Source organism: Carya illinoinensis, chromosome 15 (assembly GCF_018687715.1).
Source record: "Carya illinoinensis cultivar Pawnee chromosome 15, C.illinoinensisPawnee_v1, whole genome shotgun sequence".
NCBI classification, from domain to species: domain Eukaryota; kingdom Viridiplantae; phylum Streptophyta; class Magnoliopsida; order Fagales; family Juglandaceae; genus Carya; species Carya illinoinensis.
In genome coordinates, this window is record NC_056766.1 from 4,125,560 (window position 1) to 4,148,998 (window position 23,439).

Genomic DNA, 23,439 nt, shown 5'->3' on the forward strand with positions numbered 1-23,439 from the left:
TCGAGACGAGCTACTCGATATGTTGTATGTATTTCTCAAAGAAGTAGATATCACGCAATGGATCATGCTATAGGAAAATACAAAATAGTGGTGTCCTTGTTGAAAGGAGTCAAGACGGAGAGAACGTTGATTTATAAGGAGTTATCATCGATATAATTGGAATGAAATATTTGGGAGAGCTTGTGGTATATTTGTTTAAGTGCTATTGGTGAGATTTAAGCAATCCTCGAAGCGGAAAACACCATGATGAATATTTTTTTTAATATTAATACATAAAAAAAAATGGTATGAAGATAATTTTTTTTTATTTAGGCTTCTCAAGCATTTCAAGTATTCTACTTAGACGATCCTAAGTTAGGAAATCAATAACAAGTAATACAGAATTTTTCTCCAAGAAATATATATTACATTATCCCCGAGGCAGAGGGACAAGATGAAGATCAAGAAGATGATTGCTCTACTCAAGAAGCATATCAAGGGAGTCAACCCATCTTTAACTTATTTGTCGATTTGAGCCAGTATGAGATGATCTCATTACATAGGAAAGATATTGAGGCTGAAATAGTTGATACGATAGTTGAGCAAAATGTTGCGTTATCTGATGTATCTACAGATGATGGGAGCGAATCTAAAAATGAAACTGATATAGATGATTGACCGGTTTTGTGTTCACATTATGCAGTATCTTGAAATTATGTCACCAAAAATAAAGGAAGTTCGCATCCCATCTCCACCAGTTCCTAGCTCTCCGTCCGACTTACTACTAGAAACTAACTCTACAGAACAAGGTAAATAGTTAATACTCATTTTTTTTTTCAATTAAGATAATTGATAAATGATATAAAGTAAATAACTAAATATTTTAGAGAGTTAACAGTACAATCTCGTCAAGGTCGAGGTACTACCAGAGGCGTGACTTTAGAGAATTATTGTAAAGTAGGTAAGATTAAGATTAATATTCTGACGACCATATCGGAGACTAGGGACAACAAGTAGCTTGGGTTGCATCACATGTGGGTGCACTTACACGAACTTATGCACCTTGGCTACAAGTTTATGGCATAAGGTCCCGAAAGATGTGAAAAGAGCTTATAAAGAAGCGTTGTTTGGTACGTAATATTCAAATAATAAATTTATATTTATATTATTTAATTTTTAAATTGACAATAGCTTTGTGTATATACCTTTTCAAGGATAACTTCGAACTAAATTTTGGTTGAGGAGAGGAGTGTAAGACTGTCAATGAGCTTATGAGTAATACATTCTGCAAGTATAGGATAAGGTATCATGAGCATTACAAGAAGTATGAGGACATGGAAGATGCACACCGTCATCCTTTCCAAGATGTTCGACCTTTCGATTGGAAAAAACTTTGCGACATATTTGAATATCAATCATAAAAGGTAAATTAAATGAATTCTTCATGTTTCCTATTTATAATTTTCTATTACTAATAATGTTTATAACTTCTATGCAAGAGCGAAGTTCTATAAACAAGACAAATAAATTGAAGTTGAAGATTCATCATCATGTAGGTTCAAAATCTTTCCATTGCCTCTCTCTGAAATTGGTAACCTACTTATTATTATTTTTTTTATTCGATATAGTTTATTTTTTAGAGGTAATTATTTTAATATTCACTTCATATGTTAATAGTGTCTCTTGTAGAAAGAGTTAGACACTAATTATAATCTGACAAAATTATATGCTACATCATATACAGATCGTAATGGAGTGGACTCATCCAGATGCTCATGAAAATTATGTAAGTATTATAATTTGTTTCAATCAAAAATATTTTAACTTTTGTCACAATATTAATTTTTAATATTTTGTGTAGGATAAAATGGTTGCCCTCCATGTTGAAGCTAAGTCAAATGAGAATTCATGAACAAGTGATGTTGATATTTTAACACAAATTTTGGGTCAACATTCAAGATATTTGAGGGGTTTGGGTCATTGTGTAAAGCCTTCAAGCTCTTCATCAACGTCAAGTATTGCCTCTAAAAGCTTAGATGATGCAAATTTCACTATCAAACAATTAATTGCAAGACATCAAGAATTAGAGGCACAATTGGCGAAATATGCAGACATGAAGATGCGCATGAAACATAATGAAGAAAAACAACAAGAGTTCAATTGAGAGATGAAACAATTTAGGCTTCCAAGCAACTAATTTTCTTGTTTTGCATAGATTTTAAGATTTACAAAATTCTGTACTGATAACAATATTAGTATTATTACTATTTTATTTTATTTTTTTAGTGCGGAATTTTTAGACTAGTTTTATTTGTATTGAACATATTTTTGAAATAGAAATGCCTATTATCTTTTTAATTTTCTACTAAAATAAATTATGGTTCGAACAAACAGTCATTACGTTCGAATGATTGTCTAAGGAAAACTAATGATTTGGTTTAGACACGTTCGAAGGCCAGTGGTAGACACATTGGCGGTGGTCGCATGCACGTATAAAGCGTAACTTTTATCGTGCCTTACTCATGGAGTATCTACTAGCTAGGGGCGGGGCCACTCCAAAGAGGCAAGCGCCTTTTCTCGTTCAATTGACTTGTATATTATAAGTATGGACAGTGCTAGGGATCCCGCTGGGGATCCCGTTCACTTGTCCAGCTGTATTTTTTTTTTAAAATTTTTTTTTACAGAAAGATTAAGAAAATTATATTAATTATATTGTGAATTTTATTCATTTTTTCAAAATATTTAAAAGTGTTAAAAAAATGATATGAAAAAAACAAAAAAAACAAAACACTTTTAAATACTTTTTTCAAATCATTTTTTAACACTTTTAAATATTTTGAAAAAATGAATAAAATTCACAATATAATTAAATATAATTTTCTTAATCTTTCTGTTAAAAAAAAATTCAAAAAAAAAAATAATGCAGCGGGACAAGTGAACGGGATCCCCCAGTGGGATCCCTAGCATTTTCCTATAAGTATATAATGTTCATGCTCTATTGGAATATATACATACATATATATATAAATTAATTATGAACCCTTAAAAAAAGGCATTTAACTAATTAATTAGATTCCACTACTCTGCCAAGGAAAAAGCAAACTACAAAAACATGGACACTAAAGATAAAAACCAATACTGGAGTACCAATGCTGGATTTAGCTAAAAGCTTTAATTGTAAAGTGTGAAAAGGCTAATACTTCATTTCATTAAATACTCACATGAATAGCTTTAAGGATCAATAGATAGAACACGTATGTTACATTGAAATCACTCAAAAGAGAATATCAAATATATACATATCACAGCACTGAACCACGTCGTACATGAACATGCATGATAAAGCTATGATGATCACATTCTTTCAATCTTAAAACATGCATACAAGGAGACCGAGAGAGACCTAGGGGGTGCGAAGAGGTCGGATTGGAGGAAAGAAGGGAGTTCTGAGCCAGAAAGAGAGAGTAAGGTAGCACTAGTAGGCCGTGGTCAGGGGCAAATAAACAACTGGAGAAAATGAGTGTGGATGCCTATCGATGAGTGGTGATCATGATGAATGTCGACAAGAGATAGGCTATGCTAGCCTTCGATGAGGATGAACAAATTATCTAGCATCATTATCTGTTGGTTCCACTACTTGATTTCTCATGCTGTCATCCGCAACAGTGGTACTGATAGAAGAGCTGCCGATGTCAACATCAATTCCCAAAGAATGTGTAGGTGCATTTGGCAAGTGTTTAGTCTGTTGTGTGTCGGAATCAACTTTTTTCAACAAGTGTTTTTCCGAAAGTCTTAATCTCTCCAGCTCCATTGTTACTTGCTTCATACTAGGTCTATCCTCCCCTTTTACCTTTAAACAATTTTTTGCTATATTAGCAACTTCCATTATTTCCTCAAAATTACCTTCATTGAGAATGCGATCATCAATAATTTGAAGTAGGCGATCCTCTTTCATTGCAATTTCAAAATACATCGCAAGATTTCTTTCACTTTCAGGCCTAAACATGGAAACTGCCTTCTCACCTGTTAGTAGCTCTGCCATGACAACACCAAAACTATAGACATCACTTTTTTCAGTTAATTGGCTAGTATGGAAGTATTCTGGGTCCAGGTACCCCAAAGTTCCCAACACCACGGTCGTTAATTGTGTGTGGTCAAGAGGAACTAGTCTTGAAGCTCCAAAGTCAGACACTTTTGTTGTGTGTTTATCATCCAAAAGTATATTTGTAGTTTTCACATCTCTATGTATAATTGACATATAAGTCTCAAAATGTATGTATGCTAGGGCTCCTGCAGTTTCTGATGCTATCTTCAGACGCTTTTCCCATGAGAGCGAGGATGATAGGTTTTTATCATGAATATGGTCATAAAGTGTACCATTTGTGATGAATTCATATACTAGTAAGGGTACTTCGGTCTCAAGGCAACAACCTATTAACTTAACTACATTCTTATGGTTAGTTTTAGTAAGCACAAGCACTTCATTTATAAGTTGCTCTATTTGGCTCTCATCAACAACATTGGACTTCTTAATGGCAACCACTTTGTCATATGATAAAACTCCTTTATAAACAGTTCCAAAGCCTCCATGACCAAGGACTCTACTTTTATCATAGTTGTTAGTGGCCTTTTCAAGCTCTTCTACACTAAAGATTTTGGTTGGCTCAACAGATTCTTTGTGACTCAAGAGTTGTTGTCGTAAGATTAGGCCACCATTTTGTTGGAAGAACTTCTGTTTCAGTTTTATTTGCTTTTTTCTTTGCCTTACTGAATATACCCATGAACTTCCCACAACCAGGATTAAGAGGCTTATCAAGCTGACACCTGTAAATGTTCAAGCATGCATTTCGACAACATAGAATGTATCTCAATTTCTCCTTCAGTCAGTAACAAAGACTTCAACAAAGTTAAGATTTCAATATGTAATATATAAAAATGTCCTACAAGGAGTATAGTTGAGTTTCGAGTTTTAAGTACTTACTTAGCGATCATGATTAAAAGGAAGAAAGATTTAAAGCCTAGCTGTAGCTAGTGACTGTTGGAGAAGCAATGATATATCTTCCATTAGCGGATTTCAACCACGTTTCATACTAAAGCTAAGGTTACAAATTAACTTACCCATCTTAAAAGATTAATTTTCTTATCTTAATCAAAATGGTTCATTTTAGACCAAATTATAATTATTGCATGGGAAGTGAGTGAGGTAATTGGGAAACCGAATCCATCATGCATGTATATATGTAGTTAGTAAATTAACAAGAAAAGAAGAAAGTAAAAGAGACGAGTAGTACTGTAATAGCACCATTCCGATATATGTTATACATACCGAGGGCAATAATGATGGTCATGGATTGACCGAGTTTTCCACGAGTAGTACATCTGTAGCTCCCGTCAGTGTTGGTACATGTTGCAGTAGCATGGCAGGGATTCGGACTATCTTTGCACTCATCAATATCTGAAACACATGAGCACCACAACTTGCCCCTCATCATCGAAATACAGCCTTGATAGTTGATAGTTTGCTCATTTAACAAGTACAACAATTGATTAATTTTCTCATCCAAAATGAGTTCAAATTGAGAGAGAGAGAGAGAGAGAGGATTTAAACTGAATGAGTACAACATTAATTAATTACCTTGGCAACTATCATCATGCCCATCAGGAAGGTATGGGTTCCCTTGATAACCTGGGGAGCACTTGCAAATATACCCAAGACCGTTGCTGGATTCGGAACAATTACTATACGTTGCGTTGCATAAATAGCTTCTCATATTTTTCCGAGCATCTTTGCACGTCTTATTTCCAATTGCCCAATCAAGCACCAGGGGTACAGTCGCCCTGTTTGTTAAATTTTCAAAATCTAAGGTGGAAAAGTTGTATGCCTGTGTTTCCCCTATAAAACCGAAACCACATGATTCGTTATTGATGGTTCCATTAATGGAAATGCTCTCAAAATTCAAATTATAGTTCGTTGCTCCTTTCGGGATGGCAGAATGGCAACAGCCAAGGCCGGAGCAGGAGCCGTTAACCAAAATGGTACCGTAGTCACAGAATGATACGCATCCGGCCATGAACATAGATCGTTGTCCCTGCGAGCCACTTATGTGGGCAAAAAAGCTGCAACCGACGGCAGAGATACTGTTCTTCTCAGGTGAGATGCGAAAACTCGAAAAGTTGAGCAAGGTAGAGATGTGCCGGCGGAGACTTGGCCCATCATCTTGATACCGATAATTATTATATTTGCAAAGACGGAATACCAAGTTTGAGACTCGGAGTTCACCTTCATCAAGAGAGATGTTGAGGACATCTATATTATCAACGCCCAGAAATGGTTTTGGGGGCTGGAAAGAGTGGTTACAGATAATGAGAAAAGATGGATCAAGGTAGCAGCCCTCGCCTGTGCCAAATGGGTAGGGGATATCAAAAGATCCGCATGTGCGGTTGCAGCTCGGTTTATTGGGTTGAGATGCTGCTAAAACTACGACCCCAATAATTAGCAGTAGCAGCACTACTTGTTGCAAAAGCTTTCCATGCAAAGCCATGGCTTACCTCCTTTTATGTCTTTCTGTGCTTCGATCCGAAATAAATTTATCTTTCTATGCGCCTCCCTCTTATAAAACAAGCTGATATAGGGAGACTTTAAGTCTGGCCTGATGAACAGTTAGAAAGGACCAAAGGTAGATAATAAGAAGCATTAAAAATATTGGTAGGAGGATTTATTATATAAAAGAAAACTTAACTTATTTCTCCAGCCAAAGTAAAAGTTGAAAAAATCTAGCTTTTCTATTATTATTAGAGGGTTAATTAATTTCACTTTGATGTTTGATTTGTATCCTTAAAGAGCTTATCAAACTTCCAAATTTAAAAAATATTTTCAAAAGAAACATTTATAAACTATACATTTATTCATGATCAAGATATATATCTCAATACTTAATAGTTGTACAACTAGACGTGTACATTTGAGGGCACTAGACTAGGACAGCAGAACAGGTCATGAACATCCCCAAAACCAGAACAGCAGTATTCATGGAGCAGAATAATAAGCAGGGCGCCATGACTAGCTGTAAACATCTAACCTTGCACAACCTAAGAAGAATGATACTGATTTTGACAAAATGAATTTGGGATTGAAGAAGTGTATGATGTTCACAATAAGCAGCTCGAGTTGCAGAAGAGAGAAACAGAGAAAAACAAGCAGTTATAACTTCAGACTAACCACAAACAAATCAGTGAACTTTTGACACATTGAACATAGAGAGCAAGACCTGAGAAAGACTGCAAGGGGCAGTGTTCTCATGAATAGATACTTTAGCCTTTAGATTATTTGACTCCCCATTTTCAGGAAAGCAAAACGGAGTCTTTTTCTGAGCACTAAAAGGAAAAAGTCATTAATTGCAGGGAATCAGATTAACTTTCACCATAGCAGGTGATTTATTATCCTCACCTCTCGCTGTTGAGCAACTCTTTGGAATATCATGTGCCACTATGCTTCCTTCAGCTGCCACGCTTTCTCTTGATCTTTCGCTCTACGTTTTCTTAAGAACTTTAAACAACTAACTTTCATTAAATAAGACTTCGTTTTCCCCCTTACTGGCCGTAGGGGCCGAGCATTCGGAAGATATCAATATCATATATATATATATATATATATATTTAGAAAAACACGCGTTTCAAAAAACAAAACAACCTCAAATTTAAGTGTTTTAAACTTGTAAACAATCCAAATTTACATGTTATACTAGTTAATAATATAATACAAGAAATTAAACCTATATTTTTTTATCAGCTTAAATTTTAGAATAATAATAGGTCATTTCACAAAAAAAACCAAGCCTTTCGTTCAACAAGTACGCAGGCTTTTGGAAGGCGCACAACACAGCATGGGTTACGGGCACGCGGCCTGGTTTGATAACAGATGAGATAAAATAATTTTAAATGAAAAATAAAAATAAAATAAAATATTATTATTAATTTTAAATTAAAATAAAATAAAATGAGATTAAAAAAAATTGAATTTCTTATTATATTTTATATATAAATTTAAAAAAATTATAATAATAAAATGAAATAAAATAAGATTAAATCTTTTTGAATCCAAACGGATCCTAAGACTCTGGCTTTCTCGGTTTTCTGCAGTGGCCTCCCGTATCCCAGTGGAATATAAAAAAAATAAGTAACTCGAATAAAGAGAAGAAAAACCGGATGAAGATGTTATGCCCAGTGGAATGTTTTTTATTTTTTTATACTATTAACACAATTCTTTAATTTAAGAATTTTTATAAGTAAATATATTATTTTTTATTAAAATTCTTTGATATGATTCAACCATCATTCTCAAAAATTAATCTGATCTTTAATCAGAATCTAATCTTTATCAAAAATTAATTTCTTTAAACAGAATCCACCATAGAACAATTTATATATATATAAAGTTGATTTTGCATGTTTTTTAGATTTTTATCTTAATTTCTTTATACATCAACAGTATACTAATGGAATGCAGCAGCGGAAGAAAACGTTCCAGACCCCAGACAGTAGAAAGTACCTCCGCATCTCCTTCTCAGCCGGCCGTCAGGCCTATACTAGTTGAGCGGGAGATCATTTTAGGTGACTTCCGTGACCTCACTTGGGAGGGGCGGAGCATATATGACATCATCACCGATCGTGGATGGACCCCGATCTGTCAACAGAGGGGCACAGCATATCCTGAGATGGTCGGTGAGTTTTACCGTGCCATGGGTGAGCAGCCTGGTGATGCTCTATGCTATAACTTAGTAGTCCGGGGAGTGAGTATTATATTCTCTCCCAGCGTTATTGCTGAGTTCCTAGATTTGCGGCGAGAGCCCGGTGCCTATCCTGCAGCAGCAGCAGCGAGAGCAGCAGCGAGATCAGCGACTGCACCATCTGGAGAGGACACTACAGTCGCATCCTCATCGCCAGTGCCGGATAGACAGACCGCAGAGCTGGATGCTAGCTCGGATGATAGCGAGAGCGGTGATGAGGTACCTGATGATGGTCTCACAGACGATCAGGTTCGTGACCTAGTGCGAGACCCTGAGGCTCCTCCATATGATGGCGGTAAAGTGATCCGACAGGCCGACTGTATAGCATTTTTCAGAATGCTTAATTTGATTGTTGGGTATAACATTGATCCGAAAAAACACAAGACTGATTTCGGGATCGAGCGGGCCAGATTTTTGTTACGGTTAGCACAGGGGGAGCCGATTGATCTGGCATTATATTTCTTCCTCCGCATTCGCACAGAGTCACGCTATTCGGGTGGAGGTAGTCTACCATTTGCGCTTTTGATATCTAACCTCTTACTCCATTCAGGGGTTGCAGTGACTTTGACTGAGCGGAGGTCGCCACAGATGGGGCCCGTTAACAAGATCACATTCAGTAAGAGCAAGGGTCACTTGTCGAAGACTCGTCCAGTCCTACAGGATCAGCCTCCGCCTACTGATCCAGCTTCTACTGCTGCTGCCCCTATTGAGAGACACCCTGCTGGGGCTACTCTAGATGAGGTACGAGCTATATTGGCGGACCACCGCGACATTTTATTGAGGGACTTCATTCAGCCCATGATGGAGAAGCTTAAGGACCTAGAAGGACGGTTGCAAACTTTACAGGAGGATTTTGATTTATATAATAAATAAATATTGTTAGTAATTTTTTTACTTTTTTATATTGTATAGAACGTCTAACTCATTTTGGAATGTAATTAATGCAGTATAGTTTTTATTTTTAGTGTTTGCTAGCCTCTTTATTGTTAATAACACATTTCTTCTCATTATACTTAGTGTTCACGATAATTGAAAAAATGACACTATCTTTAAATTAATATTTAGTTAACTAAAATATTTTTAAATTAATTACATAAAATTAATTATTTATGAATTTGTAAATATTTTAATTCATTGTAAATCATAATATATAATATATAGAACTTTTTATTTACTTTGGAAATGATAAAAAATTAATAGAAAAAATATGTATTCTTACAATTTTAACAATATATCTTTTCAATTAAATAATACCGTTCGAACACGTTAATACTAATTCGAACAAATAATATTGCATTCGAATTAATTAATTTTCTGTTCGAATTAAATTTAATTAGTTCGAACGGCATAGATTTTTGGAGACGACCTAATTCGTCTCAGAATCTCAAGTTCGAACTAATTTTTTTTAGTTCGAACGGATTTATAAGGTTTTCCATGTTTTGAGACGAAATTAAAATTTCGTCTCAGAAAAGTACTTTTAGGGACGAAATTAATTTCGTCCCAAAGAAATTTCGTCCCTAAAAATTAAATTTCTTGTAGTGTATATATATAAAGTTGATTTTGCATGTTTTCTAGATTTTTATCTTAATTTCTTTAATAACTAACTAGGTTTTCTTTTTAAGATATAATAACCCACTTGAATACATAGAGCAAAAGGAGGAGGAATCCATGGACCATGCTCCCTTGCCTAAATATTATATCCAACATATCACCCCCTTTTGATCTTAGACTTCTATCCCACTATTCTTTGTATTTATGTTTTTATTTTATCAAAAGAAAAACATGTATTAGAAAGTGTCAGACAACCAGCTCTCTCTTATTATCCATATTATATTCTACAAGTATTTTTTTAAATGTGAATCTCCATACTCAAGATCAAGAGGAGAAAGAGAGGTTCAGAGAAAGAGAAAGAAAGAGGGTGAATACGATAGAAAGAAAATATACATTTCTATTATTTTTCTATTGTTGACATGTCTTCATGTACAGATACATGTATTTATATTCTCTCAATAAATTACTATGTGACACGTCTTTTATACAACCGATACTCTTCCTCAAGATGGAGTGTATAGATCAATAACACCCATATTAGAAAGTAAAAAATGAAACTGCACCGATCCAAGAGGCGTAGTAAGAAGATCACTTAGCTGATGAGGACTTGGAACTTGTAGAGTTTTAATGTTGCCAGCTTGAATTTTCTTATGAACCAGGTGACAATTGATCTCTATGTGCTTAATCCTTTCATAAAAGACCGGATCAAAAGTAATATGAAGGGCTGCCTGGTTATCACAAAACAAAAGGGCAAGCTGTGAATGAGAAATACATAAGATAGCAAGTAGAAAAAGGAGCCAAGTCAATTCACATGTAGCTGATGCCATCGCCTTGTATTCAACTTCTTCAAAAGAGCGTGAAACAGTCGGTTGCTTCTTAGATTTCCAGGAAATAAGATTATCTCCCAAGAAAACACAATATCCAGTTGCTGATCTACGAGAATTAGGACATCTCGCCCAATCCAAATTAGTAAAAGCCTTAAGATGAAGTGAAGTATGTGCTGAAAAAAATAAACCTTGACCAGGAGATTATTTGTATATGAGAACTCAGTGCACAACATCTAAATGAGGTTGTCTCAGCTTATCCATAAACTAACTAAGCACTTGCACAAAGTATGCTAGATTAGGTCGAGTAATAGTAAAATAAACCAAACGACCTATAAGTCTTTGATAAAGAGAAGCATTTGTCCAAAGGGGACCATCATCCTTGCTTAATCTGATATTTCGCTGCATTGGGAAACTTAAAGGCTTAGAGCCAAGAAAACCAGATTCTTCCAAAATATCAACAACATATTCTCTTTGGTTCAAAACAATTCCCTTAACTGAACATGCCACTTCTAGGCCAAGAATAATCTTCAAATCTAAAAGATCTTTAATCTTAAATTTTTGATCAAGAAACAATTTTAAATCCAAAATGGACTACAAATGATCTCCAGCAACTATTATGTCATCGACATAAACTAGAAGAACAATAAAAGTTGTTCAAGTTTGAAGAGTGAAGAGAGAATAGGCTTGAGATTGAACAAATCCATAAGAAAGTAAGGCAAAAGACAACTTGGCATGGATTTATGTCGATGACATAATAGTTGTGTCGATGACATACAAGGATTTATTCAGTTTACATACACTGTGCTTCCCCTGTCTAGAAAAATTAGGAGGAATTTTCATGTAAACTTCTTCATCCAAATGGCCATGAAGAAAGGCGTTATTAACATCTAATCGATGAAATAACCAATTCTTTGAAGCTGGAACAACCAAGAGACAGCGAACACTCACTAGCTTGGCCAAGGGAGAAAAAAATTTTTGGAAATCAAGACCTTCAATTTGAGTATAGCCTTAGCTACCAATCTTGCCTGCTACCTCTCAATGCTGCCATTAGACTTATATTTGATTTTATACTGCATATCACTTGCTTTCCATTAGGTAAAGAAGTAAGAGACCAAGTATGAATGTTTTCTAAGGCATAGATTTCTGCAGCCATGGCATCACGACAATGAGCATGCTGAATAGCTTGTCTAAAAGTTTTGGGATCAAAATAAGAGGAAATTGAAAGTACTAAAGACTTATAAGAATGAGAAAGTTTGTTATATGACAAAATAAAGTTGAGTGTGTAAGCAATTGAAGCTGTCTTACCATGTCTTGCATTTGGTGGATTGGAAAAGGCATGAGTGTTAACTAGTCTGTAGTGATAATCTTGCAAGAAAGATGGTTGCTTACAAACTCTAGAAGATTGTCCGATAACTTAAGAAGGAAAAGAAGAAAAAGATGTAACATTTTCTATGGAATAGACAAAATCTGCAGATGAATTAGAATTAGGAATATATGCAGGAGTAAGAGAAGATGAGGAAATGTCAAGGATAGGATGTGGTAAAACAAGAGATCTATGTGAAGAAGAAGAAATTGGAGTGGAAAAAGAACCAAGCTGAAAAGGGAAGATATTCTCATGAAAGAATACATATATTGAGATAGACAAAGAATTAGTATTTAGATTAAATACTTTATACCCTTTGACACCAAAAGGATATCCAAGAAATAGACATTTCTTAGCACGAGGATCAAGTTTATGTCTATGGTTGAATATGGAGGAAACAAAGTAGAGACAACCCACACTCGTAAATAGGAATAAGAAGGTGTTTTAGAAAACAAGACTTCATATGGAGATTTATTGGAAAGAAGAGGTGTAGGAGTTCTATTTATCAAATATGTAGCTGTCAAGATGCATTCACCCCAGAATTTAAGAGGTAGAAATGCTTGAAACCTTAAAGATCTAGCTACATTTAATAAGTGTTGATGTTTCCTCTCTACGACCCCATTTTGCTGTGGTGTTTCTTATACACAGGTCTTTTGATTTATAACTCCCTTAGAAGCATAAAATTCAGGCATATGAAACTCAAGACCATTGTCAGACTGAATGTGTTTAATTGTTCTATTGAACTGATTCTCTGTTAAGGCGAAGAAGGAAAGTTAAAAATGCCTTGTTTGACTTTTATGACACATGAGATAGACCCATGTGCACTTAGAATAATCATCCACAATAGTTAAAAAATATCTAAAGCCATTAATAGAAGATATCGAAAAGAGACCCCATATATCACAGTGTATTATTTCAAAAGGAAAATGAGATACACTTTGACTTGAAGGAAATTGAAGTCTGTGTTGTTTTGCTAAGGGACAGACTGTACAAGGAGAATTGTTGACTTGGATAGCTTTATGGAAGGAATAGTTTTATTAAGAAGAAGTAATTGAGGTAAAGAAAGGTGATCTAGCTTATAGTGCCACAAATCAAAAGAAGAGAAGTTGATAAAAGCAACTTTGGGTGTCAAACCAAAGGAAATGACATCAATCTTTGAGCTAGCTAGAAAATCCTGTAGCAAGTAATATAGACCAGCTTTTTGCTCACCTATCCCAATAATCTTTCAAGAGTGTAGGTCCTGAATAAGATAGATATTGGGTAAGAATATGAAAGAACAAGATGAATTGATAGCATGACAATGAACTGAAATGAGGTTGAAGGAAAAGGCATGAACACATAGTACATTCTTTGGTACTAAGGAATCTGAAAGATGCACAATACCTATATGAGCTACATGTGCAATAGCTCCATTAGGGAGTTTAACTAAGTGATTGAGAGGTGAAGAAGAAGAAGTAAGCAAAGAAGTGGAACATACCATATGGTTAGTTGCTCCACTATTAATGATCCATTCGTGAGAAGAGAAATGAGAATAATAAGAATTAGAAGCTTTACCTAACAGATTAGCATGATTTTGGATATCTAAAATGGTTGTTGGTAGTAAATTAGCCTAATTTTGAAGTGAGGCAAGCAACTACTGGCATTACTGTTGTATAGTTGAAAGTTATGCACGATCAATCGAGCCAGCGTCCAGAACAGAAGCACTAACTTGATTCACAACTCCAAAAGAGAAATTCTTGGCTTTGGTAGACTTCCAATTAGGGGGATAACTGTGAATCTTATAATATTTATCTACAATGTGACCATTATAACCACAATGACTGCAAATCACTTTATATTTGCGAGCAAAAGATTTACCACCATTCTTGGACATAGAAGCAGGAGCACTAACCTTAGTGTATAAGGCAGCAGAAGTGTTGAGATGTTGTGTGTTACTCATAGAAACACCTCTCTGTTTCTCTTCTTGTAAAGTTAGGGAGAAAACTTTACTAATGCTAGGAAATGGCTCCATTAGTAAAATCTATTCTCTAAATTGAGAGTAGCTATCATTCAACCCTATTAAAAATTGAAGAACATAGTCTTCTTGTTGATTTTTGAGTGAGGACTTTGTGGCAATGCAAACACACGTTGGTTTGCAATGACATGCCCCTAATGGTTTAAGAATCGATAGTTCATCCTAGAAACCCTTCAATTGAGAATAATATACACTAACATAATGATTTTCTTGCATTAAAGTTGAAAGATCTTTCCTTAATTGAAATCCTAGAGCGATTACTTTGAGCAAAACGCATATGCAACTCTTTCCATACATCAGAAGTAGTGTCCATGAATAAAATTGTTGAAGCAATGTCTGGAGAAAGAGAATTGATAAGTCAAGAAATTACCATGTCATTGCAGTGTATCCAGGCAACCAAGCAAGGATCATCATTAGCTGATTTGAGGAGACTACCATTCATAGAGGGGTTTTGTTCTTCGCACTAATGGCCATGGACATGGATCTCTTCCATGTATGAAAATTATCCCCCGTAAGCAGCAATATAACCAACATAGATCCTGAATTTTCTCCATCATGAAGAAAATAAGGACTAGAGGAATCAACACAAGGATTTGAATGGGAGGAATTAGACATCATGTCTAAAAAAAAAAAAAAAAAAAAAAAAACCTAAATCAAGATTCTTCAAGAAATTGAAATCTTGAGAAATTGTGGAAAACGTGGAAATAAAAATAGAAAGATACTATCTGATACCATGAAATGTGAATCTCCGTACTTGAGATTGAGAGGAGAAACGAAAGTTCAGAGAAAGAGAAAGAACGAGAGTGGACACGATAGAAATAAAATATACTTTTATTGTTATAAACTATCTTGAATTGTATGACCACATTTATCTAGTCGTCAAATGCATAGTGCATAGTACTAGCATAGTGAGTTGGTCGACATATGCACAGTGTATAGTGCTAGCATAGTATTAGCATAGTGAGTTGGCCGACATATACATAGTGCATAGTGCTAGCATAGTACTAGCATAGTGAGTTGGCCGACATATGCATAGTGCATAGTACTAGCATAGTGCAGTATAGTAAGCTAGCATAGTTCCCTTTGTACGCCTATATATATCGTTGAATTCTTTAAGAAATTTATAAGTTTCATAACCTTTCTGAGCTCTATCTCTTTCTCTCTCCTTTTAAAAGTTTTATAATACGTTATGGCTCTCTCTTTTCTATGATTTCATAACACGTTATCAGCACGAAAGTTCTGACGATTTTGAAGCTAGTAGTCCTCAACTTCAAGTAAGTTTTTCAATATATTTTTATATTCCTGATTTATATATGTAAAAAATGTCAAATCTTACAAAATTGGAATTCGTTGCTCTTGACATTTCTGGAAAAAATTATTTATCTTGGATCCTTGATGTTGAGATCCATCTGGATGCGATGAACCTGGGAGATACAATTAAAGAAGGAAATCAAGGGTCCCTGCAGGACCGTGTTAAGGCAATGATTTTCCTTCGGCACCATCTTCATGAAGAATTAAAAACTGAGTATCTAACGGTGAAAGATCCACTTATTTTGTGGAATGATTTAAGGGGGAGATATGAACACCAGAAAACTGTAATCCTCCCAAAAGCTCGTCATGATTGGATACACCTGAGGTTGCAAGACTTCAAGAGTGTTAGTGAGTATAACTCTGCACTCTTTAAAATTAGCTCGCTATTGAAATTATGTGGTGAAAAAGTCACTGATGATGACTTGTTAGAGAAGACATATACTACTTTTCATGCCTCGAATGTGCTCCTGCAGCAGCAGTATCGAGAGCGAAAGTTCAAAAAATATTCTGAACTTATATCTTGTCTTCTATTAGCTGAGCAAAATAATGAGCTTTTGTTAAAAAATCACCAGTCACGTCCTACTGGTTCTATATCATTCCCTGAAGTGAATGGTACTAGATTTACATCATTCCCAGAAGCGAATGGTGCATCTTTTCAAAGAAAACGAGGGCGTGGACGTGGTAGGAAAAACTATGGAAGTGGAGGTCCTAGAAGTGACCACACTAAAAGGGACAATAATAGATATACACCATACCACCAAAAGTGGTTCAACTCAGAGAAGTGCAAAGGTCCCCAAAACAAATCTTTAAAGAAAGATGAAGATGGATGCCATAGATGTGGTATGACTGGACATTGGGCTCGTATCTGTCGTACAGATAAGCACTTGGTTGACTTATATCAATCTTCTATAAAAGAAAAAACAAAGAAATTTGAAACAAATTTTACTGAACCATCATATGCTTTAGATTCTATAGATGGAGAAGATATTACAAGTCTTGATGTTTCTGATTTTTTTGAGGATTCTAGTGGTAGAGTTGATCATGAAAGTGTTCCTTTTTAATTAATGTATTTCCTTTATCTTATTATAAAATATTTTTATATTCTGCAATGTTTTGTAGTAATGAAAGTTTTATTTATTCTTTTATACTTGTTATAAATTATTGATGATATGATTTATCTGAGAATGGAAATGGAGCATCCCTGAAGGATCGCCCTAAATCAATAATTTTATTGAGCATCTCATATGAGTGATACTTGTACCAAAAACTCATTATGATTTATGCACCTGAAGTTGCATAATTGAAATTGTGGAAAGAATATATATTTGAATGAACGTCTCGAATGTGCTCCTGAAGTAGCAATATCAGTATGCTCCTGAAGTAGCAATATGAAATACAAACGTTCACAATATATTCTAAATCTGTATCAGTGACTGAGCAAAATAATAAGCTTTTGATAAGAATCATTATTCACGTCTTACTAGATCTACATCATTCCCTGAATTGAATGATAATGAATTTATATCATTATATTCCCTGAAGTGAAAAGAATGATGCGTTTCATTCAAAGAAACTAAGAGATTGGACGTGATAATGAATATCTTTTTGGGCCAGAAGCTCGTATTGGAAAAGCTGTAAGCTTTCTCTTTGAGATGTTATTATACAAATTATTGAATCAAATATTATGATGCATCAAAAGGTGATATGATTCAAAATATTTGTATCTTTTCATGATTATCTTGATCATCCAAAATCAATTACGATAAATCGAATGATTTTCATATGGACGTCCATAAAAGAACCAGAAGATTCTTCTACTATAAAGTTTTACCACCAGAAATGAAAAGAAAAATTTGCTTGAAGCAAATAAGATGAAATTATTCGACGTTATCTTGATTATCATATGTGAACCAGAAGTTCAGATGATAATTAAATTTTGGATACAATAAAATAAAAATGTCTCATATTCTAGCTGCTAAAATCCCAGCGAGGATTGAAGTCCCTGTAGGATAATTAAGAAATTCAGCAGTCTAAAAACATGTATAAAGGCATGTGAGACTTATCGATACAAAAGATAGAGTATCTCAAAAGAGAAAGACACAAATAATTTGGTGCTCTTGAAGAGGCCATACCCACAAAACAAGCAATAAAGTCCATCCAAATTCTCTGTATAAAATTCTCCTATATAAACTCTTGAAGAGTACCTCCTAAAGAGGTTTTTCATGAAAATGTCTTCCCTTGAAGAGGGACAGGTACCTGAAAATAACGAGATCTTGTTACATTTCATGAATAATGGAGAAATTATGGATAGAAATAAAATTGTTGTCGACAATATATTTCCATATGAGATGGCAATTGACATTACCAGAAGTAATGATGAAAGTGAATCAAGAATCGTCGAAGAATACGACGTAAAATATTGGCCAAATTTGAAAGAAACAATTCCTGCGGAATTGATTCACTAGTAAAATATGATGCATCGGGACTTATAGTCCAAACACCTAAAGAGGTGATGCTTGTTGAATGTCAGTGGGTATTTATGGAAAGGAAATAAAAATGTGATATATAAATCACGAGTCAGTTTCTCAATTCCTGCAGAATTGATATCACTAAGTAAAATGTGATAAATATGGACTTGAAGTCCAAACACCTAAAGAGGTGATTTTTGTTAAATATCAGTGGATATTTATATACATGATATAAAAAGCCTGAAACTTTTAATATGAAAATGTGATATAGAAATCACAAGTTAGTTTCTCGAAGAAACAGTATTGATATGATTTTAAAGTGGTTGAAATCATATTGAGATTTTTATTAGCTTGAAAGTTACCGAGAGTTTGGATATGCATGATTAACTGCATATTTATATGGATCATTGGATCATGATATTTATATGAAAATCTCTGAAGGATAGAAAATGTCTGAAGCTTCTAATATGAATACATCTGGAAATATGTATTCTATCAAGTTTCAAAGATCCTTATATGATCTAAAGCAATCCAAACTCAAATGAAAACAAGCTATTATTGCAGTTTATATATATGATTTAAATGTCATTGAGGCTCCAGAAGAGCTCATAAAAACTGCATATATTTGAAATATAAATCTGAAACCCTTGCGGCTTCAAGGGGAAGATGGATGATGTTATTAGTCATGCAATACCATCTTTTAATACAATTAGTATTTCAGATTCATATTATGGGTTTGATATGAAGTGTGCATTATTAAAGAAGAAATAAAAGGGAGCACACAGAACATCTACCAAAAGATAGAAACACAAATATGAATATTTGTGAAATATTATTTTATTATCTTGAAGCAAGAATTATAGAAATTTGAGGCACTTTGCCTCATTCTTTAAACGCTCTTGTTCTTCAAGAATATGCATGGCATCCCTATCTAAAGGGGTGGGCAATCGAAAAGAAGATTTAAGCAAGGATTTTAAATTCCTATTCTCTTGCTTTATTGATTCTATCTTCATGTTTGACTCCAGAAGAAGTCGCTGAAGTATAGAAATATTCTCGTGGAGATTGTTAACTCCACAAGTTCTGGATTGCAGTCGCTGAGAAAATGCGACAATGGATGATGAGTATCGGGTACCGAGACTCACAAGCTCATAGATAGCTTCATTATCTGACCTATGAGTCATATCATTATATTGCATAATAGCACCTGTGGTAGAAGCAGGTACAGCTGATGAACGAGGTGCAAAGTACCTCATATATTGGCCATGAGAAGATCGTTGAGCCATTATAGGATAAGAATGCAGAAAGAGATTGCAGAGTAAAAATGCAGTATGATTACAGAAAATTGAAGAAGATGAGATGCGAATGAAGATGAGCTGAATATCTCTTTTATAGAGAAAATTATGATACAGCATCTCTCGTGAAGCAAGAGAAAAGAGATGAAATATAGCTTCATAGCTCTGCGGCGCCTGACAGCACGCCTGACAGCTGCGGTGCCTGACAGCACGCCTGACACCTACAGAGGAGTTGAAAATCCGCGGTGCTTGTCTGATCTTAAAAGGCTGGCCACCGTTTTTATTAAAAAATGAGGTTAGCGGTTTAATGTTGATGAATTCTCTACTAACTGTGTTATTTACAAGAACTCTAGAAGAGTACAACTCCAGAAGAGTAGTGATGAGCAGAAAGATCCAGTTGTGATTATTTTATCAACATGGATCAAGTCCATAGTTAGTTGGATGTATAGATGTGAGTTATCTTTCAGATACACACAAGAAGATCATTGCAATTCATGAGAAGAAAGTTGAAATTGATATCAAGAAGGTACGGTCAAGTAAAAATCTGGCAGATTTATTCACTAAAGCATTACCAACTGCAACATTTAAGAAGATTATGCAGAACATTGGAATGCGGAGGTTTGAAGACCTGTTATCATGCACTACCAACTGCAACATTTAAGAAGATTATGCAGAACATTGGAATGCGGAGGTTTGAAGATCTGTTATCATGCACTTTTCAGGGGAAATAATGTCTTGAAGACTTGTGCTGATTGTACTCTTTTTCCTTCGCTAAGGTTTTATCCCACTGGGTTTTCCTTTGCAAGGTTTTAATGAGGCAATCCTAAAGCACTAGGCGATACACATGAATACTGTACTCTTTTTCCTTCGCCATTGGTTTTTTCCCACAGGGTTTTTCCTTGGCAAGGTTTTAACGAGGCATATTCTTTAAATATGGTCATCCAAAGGGGAAGTGTTATAAACTATCTTGAATTGTATGACCACATTTATCTAGTCGTCAAATGCATAGTGCATAGTGCTAGCATAGTGAGTTGGTCGACATATGCATAGTGCATAGTGCTAGCATAGTACTAGCATAGTAAATTGACCGACATATGCATAGTGCATAGTGCTAGCATAGTACTAGCATAGTGAGTTGGCCGACATATGCATAGTGCATAGTGTTAGCATAGTGCAGCATAGTAAGCTAGCATAGTTCCCTTTGTACGCCTATATATATCGTTGAATTCTTTAAGAAATTTATAAGTTTCATAACCTTTCTGAGCTCTATCTCTTTCTCTCTCCTTTTAAAAGTTTTATAATACGTTATGGCTTTCTCTTTCTATGATTTCATAACATTTATGTTATTTTTCTATGTATTTATACTCTCTCAGTAAATCACTATGTGACACGTATTTGATACAACTAATACAAGTACTGTACTATCACAAGGCATTTGAGTGATATCCCTAATTTCCTTGTGTTTTTAAATGTTATTTTACTAATTATTTTTATTGGTTCTTTTATTTTAAATTATTTGTTATTATTTTGGTTAGAGTATTTTATTGTTATCACTGCTTAACTTGTGTAATTTATTTTAATGTACCCTTTTTTGTTATTAATTATTGTCTATTATTTATTTACTTTTTATTTCAAATTATATTTATGGTTGGGTTTTACTATTTTATTTTAATATTTCTAAGTTGTTGTGTTTTACTCATCTTTTCATCTATTGTGAGTTAATTAACTCTATGTTTTTTTCCTCACCATTGGATTAGATTGGGAACCCTAGGATGAAGGGTCGAGATTAATTACCCAAGCCCTTAAGTTTTTTTTTTTCCATTTTTCCTTTTCCCTCTCTCTCCTTCCTCCCTGTTCGAACCTCCCTTTGTGTTTTCGTTCGGCAGCCCAACCCCACACTGCTATGAGCCACCAGGCCCCGCCGACCACCACCACTAGCTACCCCTCATGTCGGCTATTCACCTCCACCAAACCCAATCCCACGACGTAGCTCTCTCTCTCTCTTCATAGCACTTAAGAACCCATGGATCTTCACCCAGCGCCGCCATCCACCATCCTCCGGCCACCGCACCACTATCTCACCGGCGACCTTTCCCTCCATCGAACCTAGCCACCCAAAGCCCCAATCCCCTTCTCACGCATGCCCTCCCTCTCTCACATAGGTTTGCCTCTCACGATCTCTATCTGTCGCCACCCATGGCCTCCAGCCGCTACCACCAGCTCTATCAACCTGCGACCTAATCCCCTCCATGCCTAGCCACGACCACCCCTTAGCTCCTCCTTCATTTTCCATGCTTTGAAACCCACAGCCAGCCCTTGGAAACAATGTCCACCGCTGCTCTGTCACCTTTGGCATTAACTGTGTGCTTGCGCATTTTGATCTTCTAGAGTTTCTCTTTTCGTTGTTGTAAGTAAATTTTCAAAGAATTTTCTTAAAATGTAAATTTATTTTTACACTAGCTTGTTTATGCAATCTGATTAGTTGTGATGGGCCTTAGTTTCGTGAAGTGTTATAAAAATAAATGTAGTTGATTCGGATGTTGGGCTTTGGGCCTGATTGGAGGATAAGTTTACTTGTGGAATTGGTTTGTAAAATTTAGCTCTTTATGACTGTTTTATTGATTTATTTTATCTAAGGTGTGTTATGCCATGTCATCCAATATACTATCTGCATGCATTTGCATATTTATTTATTATGTTTGTTTGGTGTTTTGTCTGTGATGTGTAAAATATATTAATTTAATATTATTTTTAATTAAAATTTGAAAAAATTAAATTATTTATTTTATTTTGTATGAAAATTTGAAAAAATTATAATGATTAAATAAGATGAGATATTTTATAAAAGTGAACAAAGCCTTAAAGCATCCTTAGTGGATTAACCAAATGACACTTTTGATGAATGTTAGATAAATTTTAACTTTTGGTTATTCCATTCACATAAGTCACATTGGAATAGCTATTTTTTCATTATATAATAATAAAATAATATAAAATAAATTTTACTTTGACTATTCACATTAAATCTCTATATTTATTTATTATATAGTAATAAAATAATTAATAATTAAAAAAATATTTAATATTTTCTAAATATATATTAATTTATTTTATGTTCTCACTTTTTACCCTTTTATTATTTATTTTAATTGAGTTGTATGCAGTAAAGTTTTCATGAAAACAATGGTTGGAGTTGAGTAGAATGGCGAAGGGAATGATGAAGAGAGAGAAATAATAGATAAAATAAATATTTGATGAAACTACAGTAGCAATCAAATTTAGAAATAGATTTGGTGTTTATTGTAGTAAAAGTCTAAATATTTAGATTCTGATTAATCTATTGTGATGATATTTTGAGGTATAATAACTAAATAGGAGATGAATTTAGTATTTGATTAATCTTATTGAGGATGCTGTTAGTAGGGGTGGGCAGCGGGGCCCCGTTACCCGCTGCCCCGCCCCGTTCACCCCGCCCCCGCATAGGGCGGGGAGGGGCATCCGCACCGTCAGGGCCGGGGCGGGGCCCCCCGGCCCGTATGGTTTTTCCCCAGCGGAGGCGGGGGACGGGGACGGACCCCCCCCGGTCCGTTTTTCCCCCGCCCCGCCCCTCTCGCCTACCTTCGTACTCCGATCCCCATGACTCACCCTGACGCTGATGCCACGGACTCGTCCAGCGATGAGGACGATGATTTCTTGGGCCGGCAACGTGTGAAGCGGTACCTGGGATTCCACCAAGACCGACTTTAAACTCCTGGGCTTCTGTTCCGTTCCAAGTTCCAACCATTTCTGCTTTTTAATTTGTCATTTTTAACCCTAAAAAAAGGGCTATTTATTGTGGGTCTTCTGTA

General features: G+C 35.1%; 1 protein-coding gene and 1 long non-coding RNA gene across 3 annotated transcripts; both read right to left on the reverse strand.

Annotated features, from left to right (window-relative positions):
• Positions 1-3,154: 3,154 nt before the first annotated feature.
• On the reverse strand, positions 3,155-7,576 carry LOC122297202 (wall-associated receptor kinase 2-like). Of its 2 annotated transcripts, XM_043107181.1 has the most exons (4): positions 7,427-7,576; positions 5,615-6,629; positions 5,306-5,434; positions 3,155-4,803 (listed from the first exon to the last, which is right to left on the reverse strand). In XM_043107181.1, exons 2-4 carry the CDS (start codon positions 6,519-6,521, stop codon positions 3,584-3,586), a joined length of 2,256 nt encoding a protein of 751 aa, XP_042963115.1. In that variant the 5' UTR covers positions 6,522-6,629; positions 7,427-7,576; the 3' UTR covers positions 3,155-3,583. The 2 variants fall into 2 exon arrangements, with proteins under 2 accessions (XP_042963115.1, XP_042963116.1); XM_043107182.1 differs by lacking the exon at positions 7,427-7,576 and having other exon boundaries at positions 5,615-7,384.
• A 3,112-nt stretch (positions 7,577-10,688) lies between these two features.
• On the reverse strand, positions 10,689-15,173 carry LOC122297204. The gene is made up of 2 exons (XR_006238687.1): positions 14,891-15,173; positions 10,689-11,160 (listed from the first exon to the last, which is right to left on the reverse strand). It is a non-coding gene; the product is annotated as an uncharacterized LOC122297204 (long non-coding RNA).
• Between the last annotated feature and the right edge of the window lie 8,266 nt (positions 15,174-23,439).

Excerpts from the sequence above, each read along its gene's own strand:
- LOC122297202 (XM_043107181.1), bottom strand. The coding sequence starts at position 6,521 with ATGGCTTTGCATGGAAAGCTTTTGCAACAAGTAGTGCTGCTACTGCTA. Across the intron at positions 5,435-5,614 it reads GCATGATGATAGTTGCCAAG|ATATTGATGAGTGCAAAGAT; the intron begins GTAATTAATTAA and ends CATGTGTTTCAG. Across the intron at positions 4,804-5,305 it reads GACCATCATTATTGCCCTCG|GTGTCAGCTTGATAAGCCTC; the intron begins GTATGTATAACA and ends GAACATTTACAG.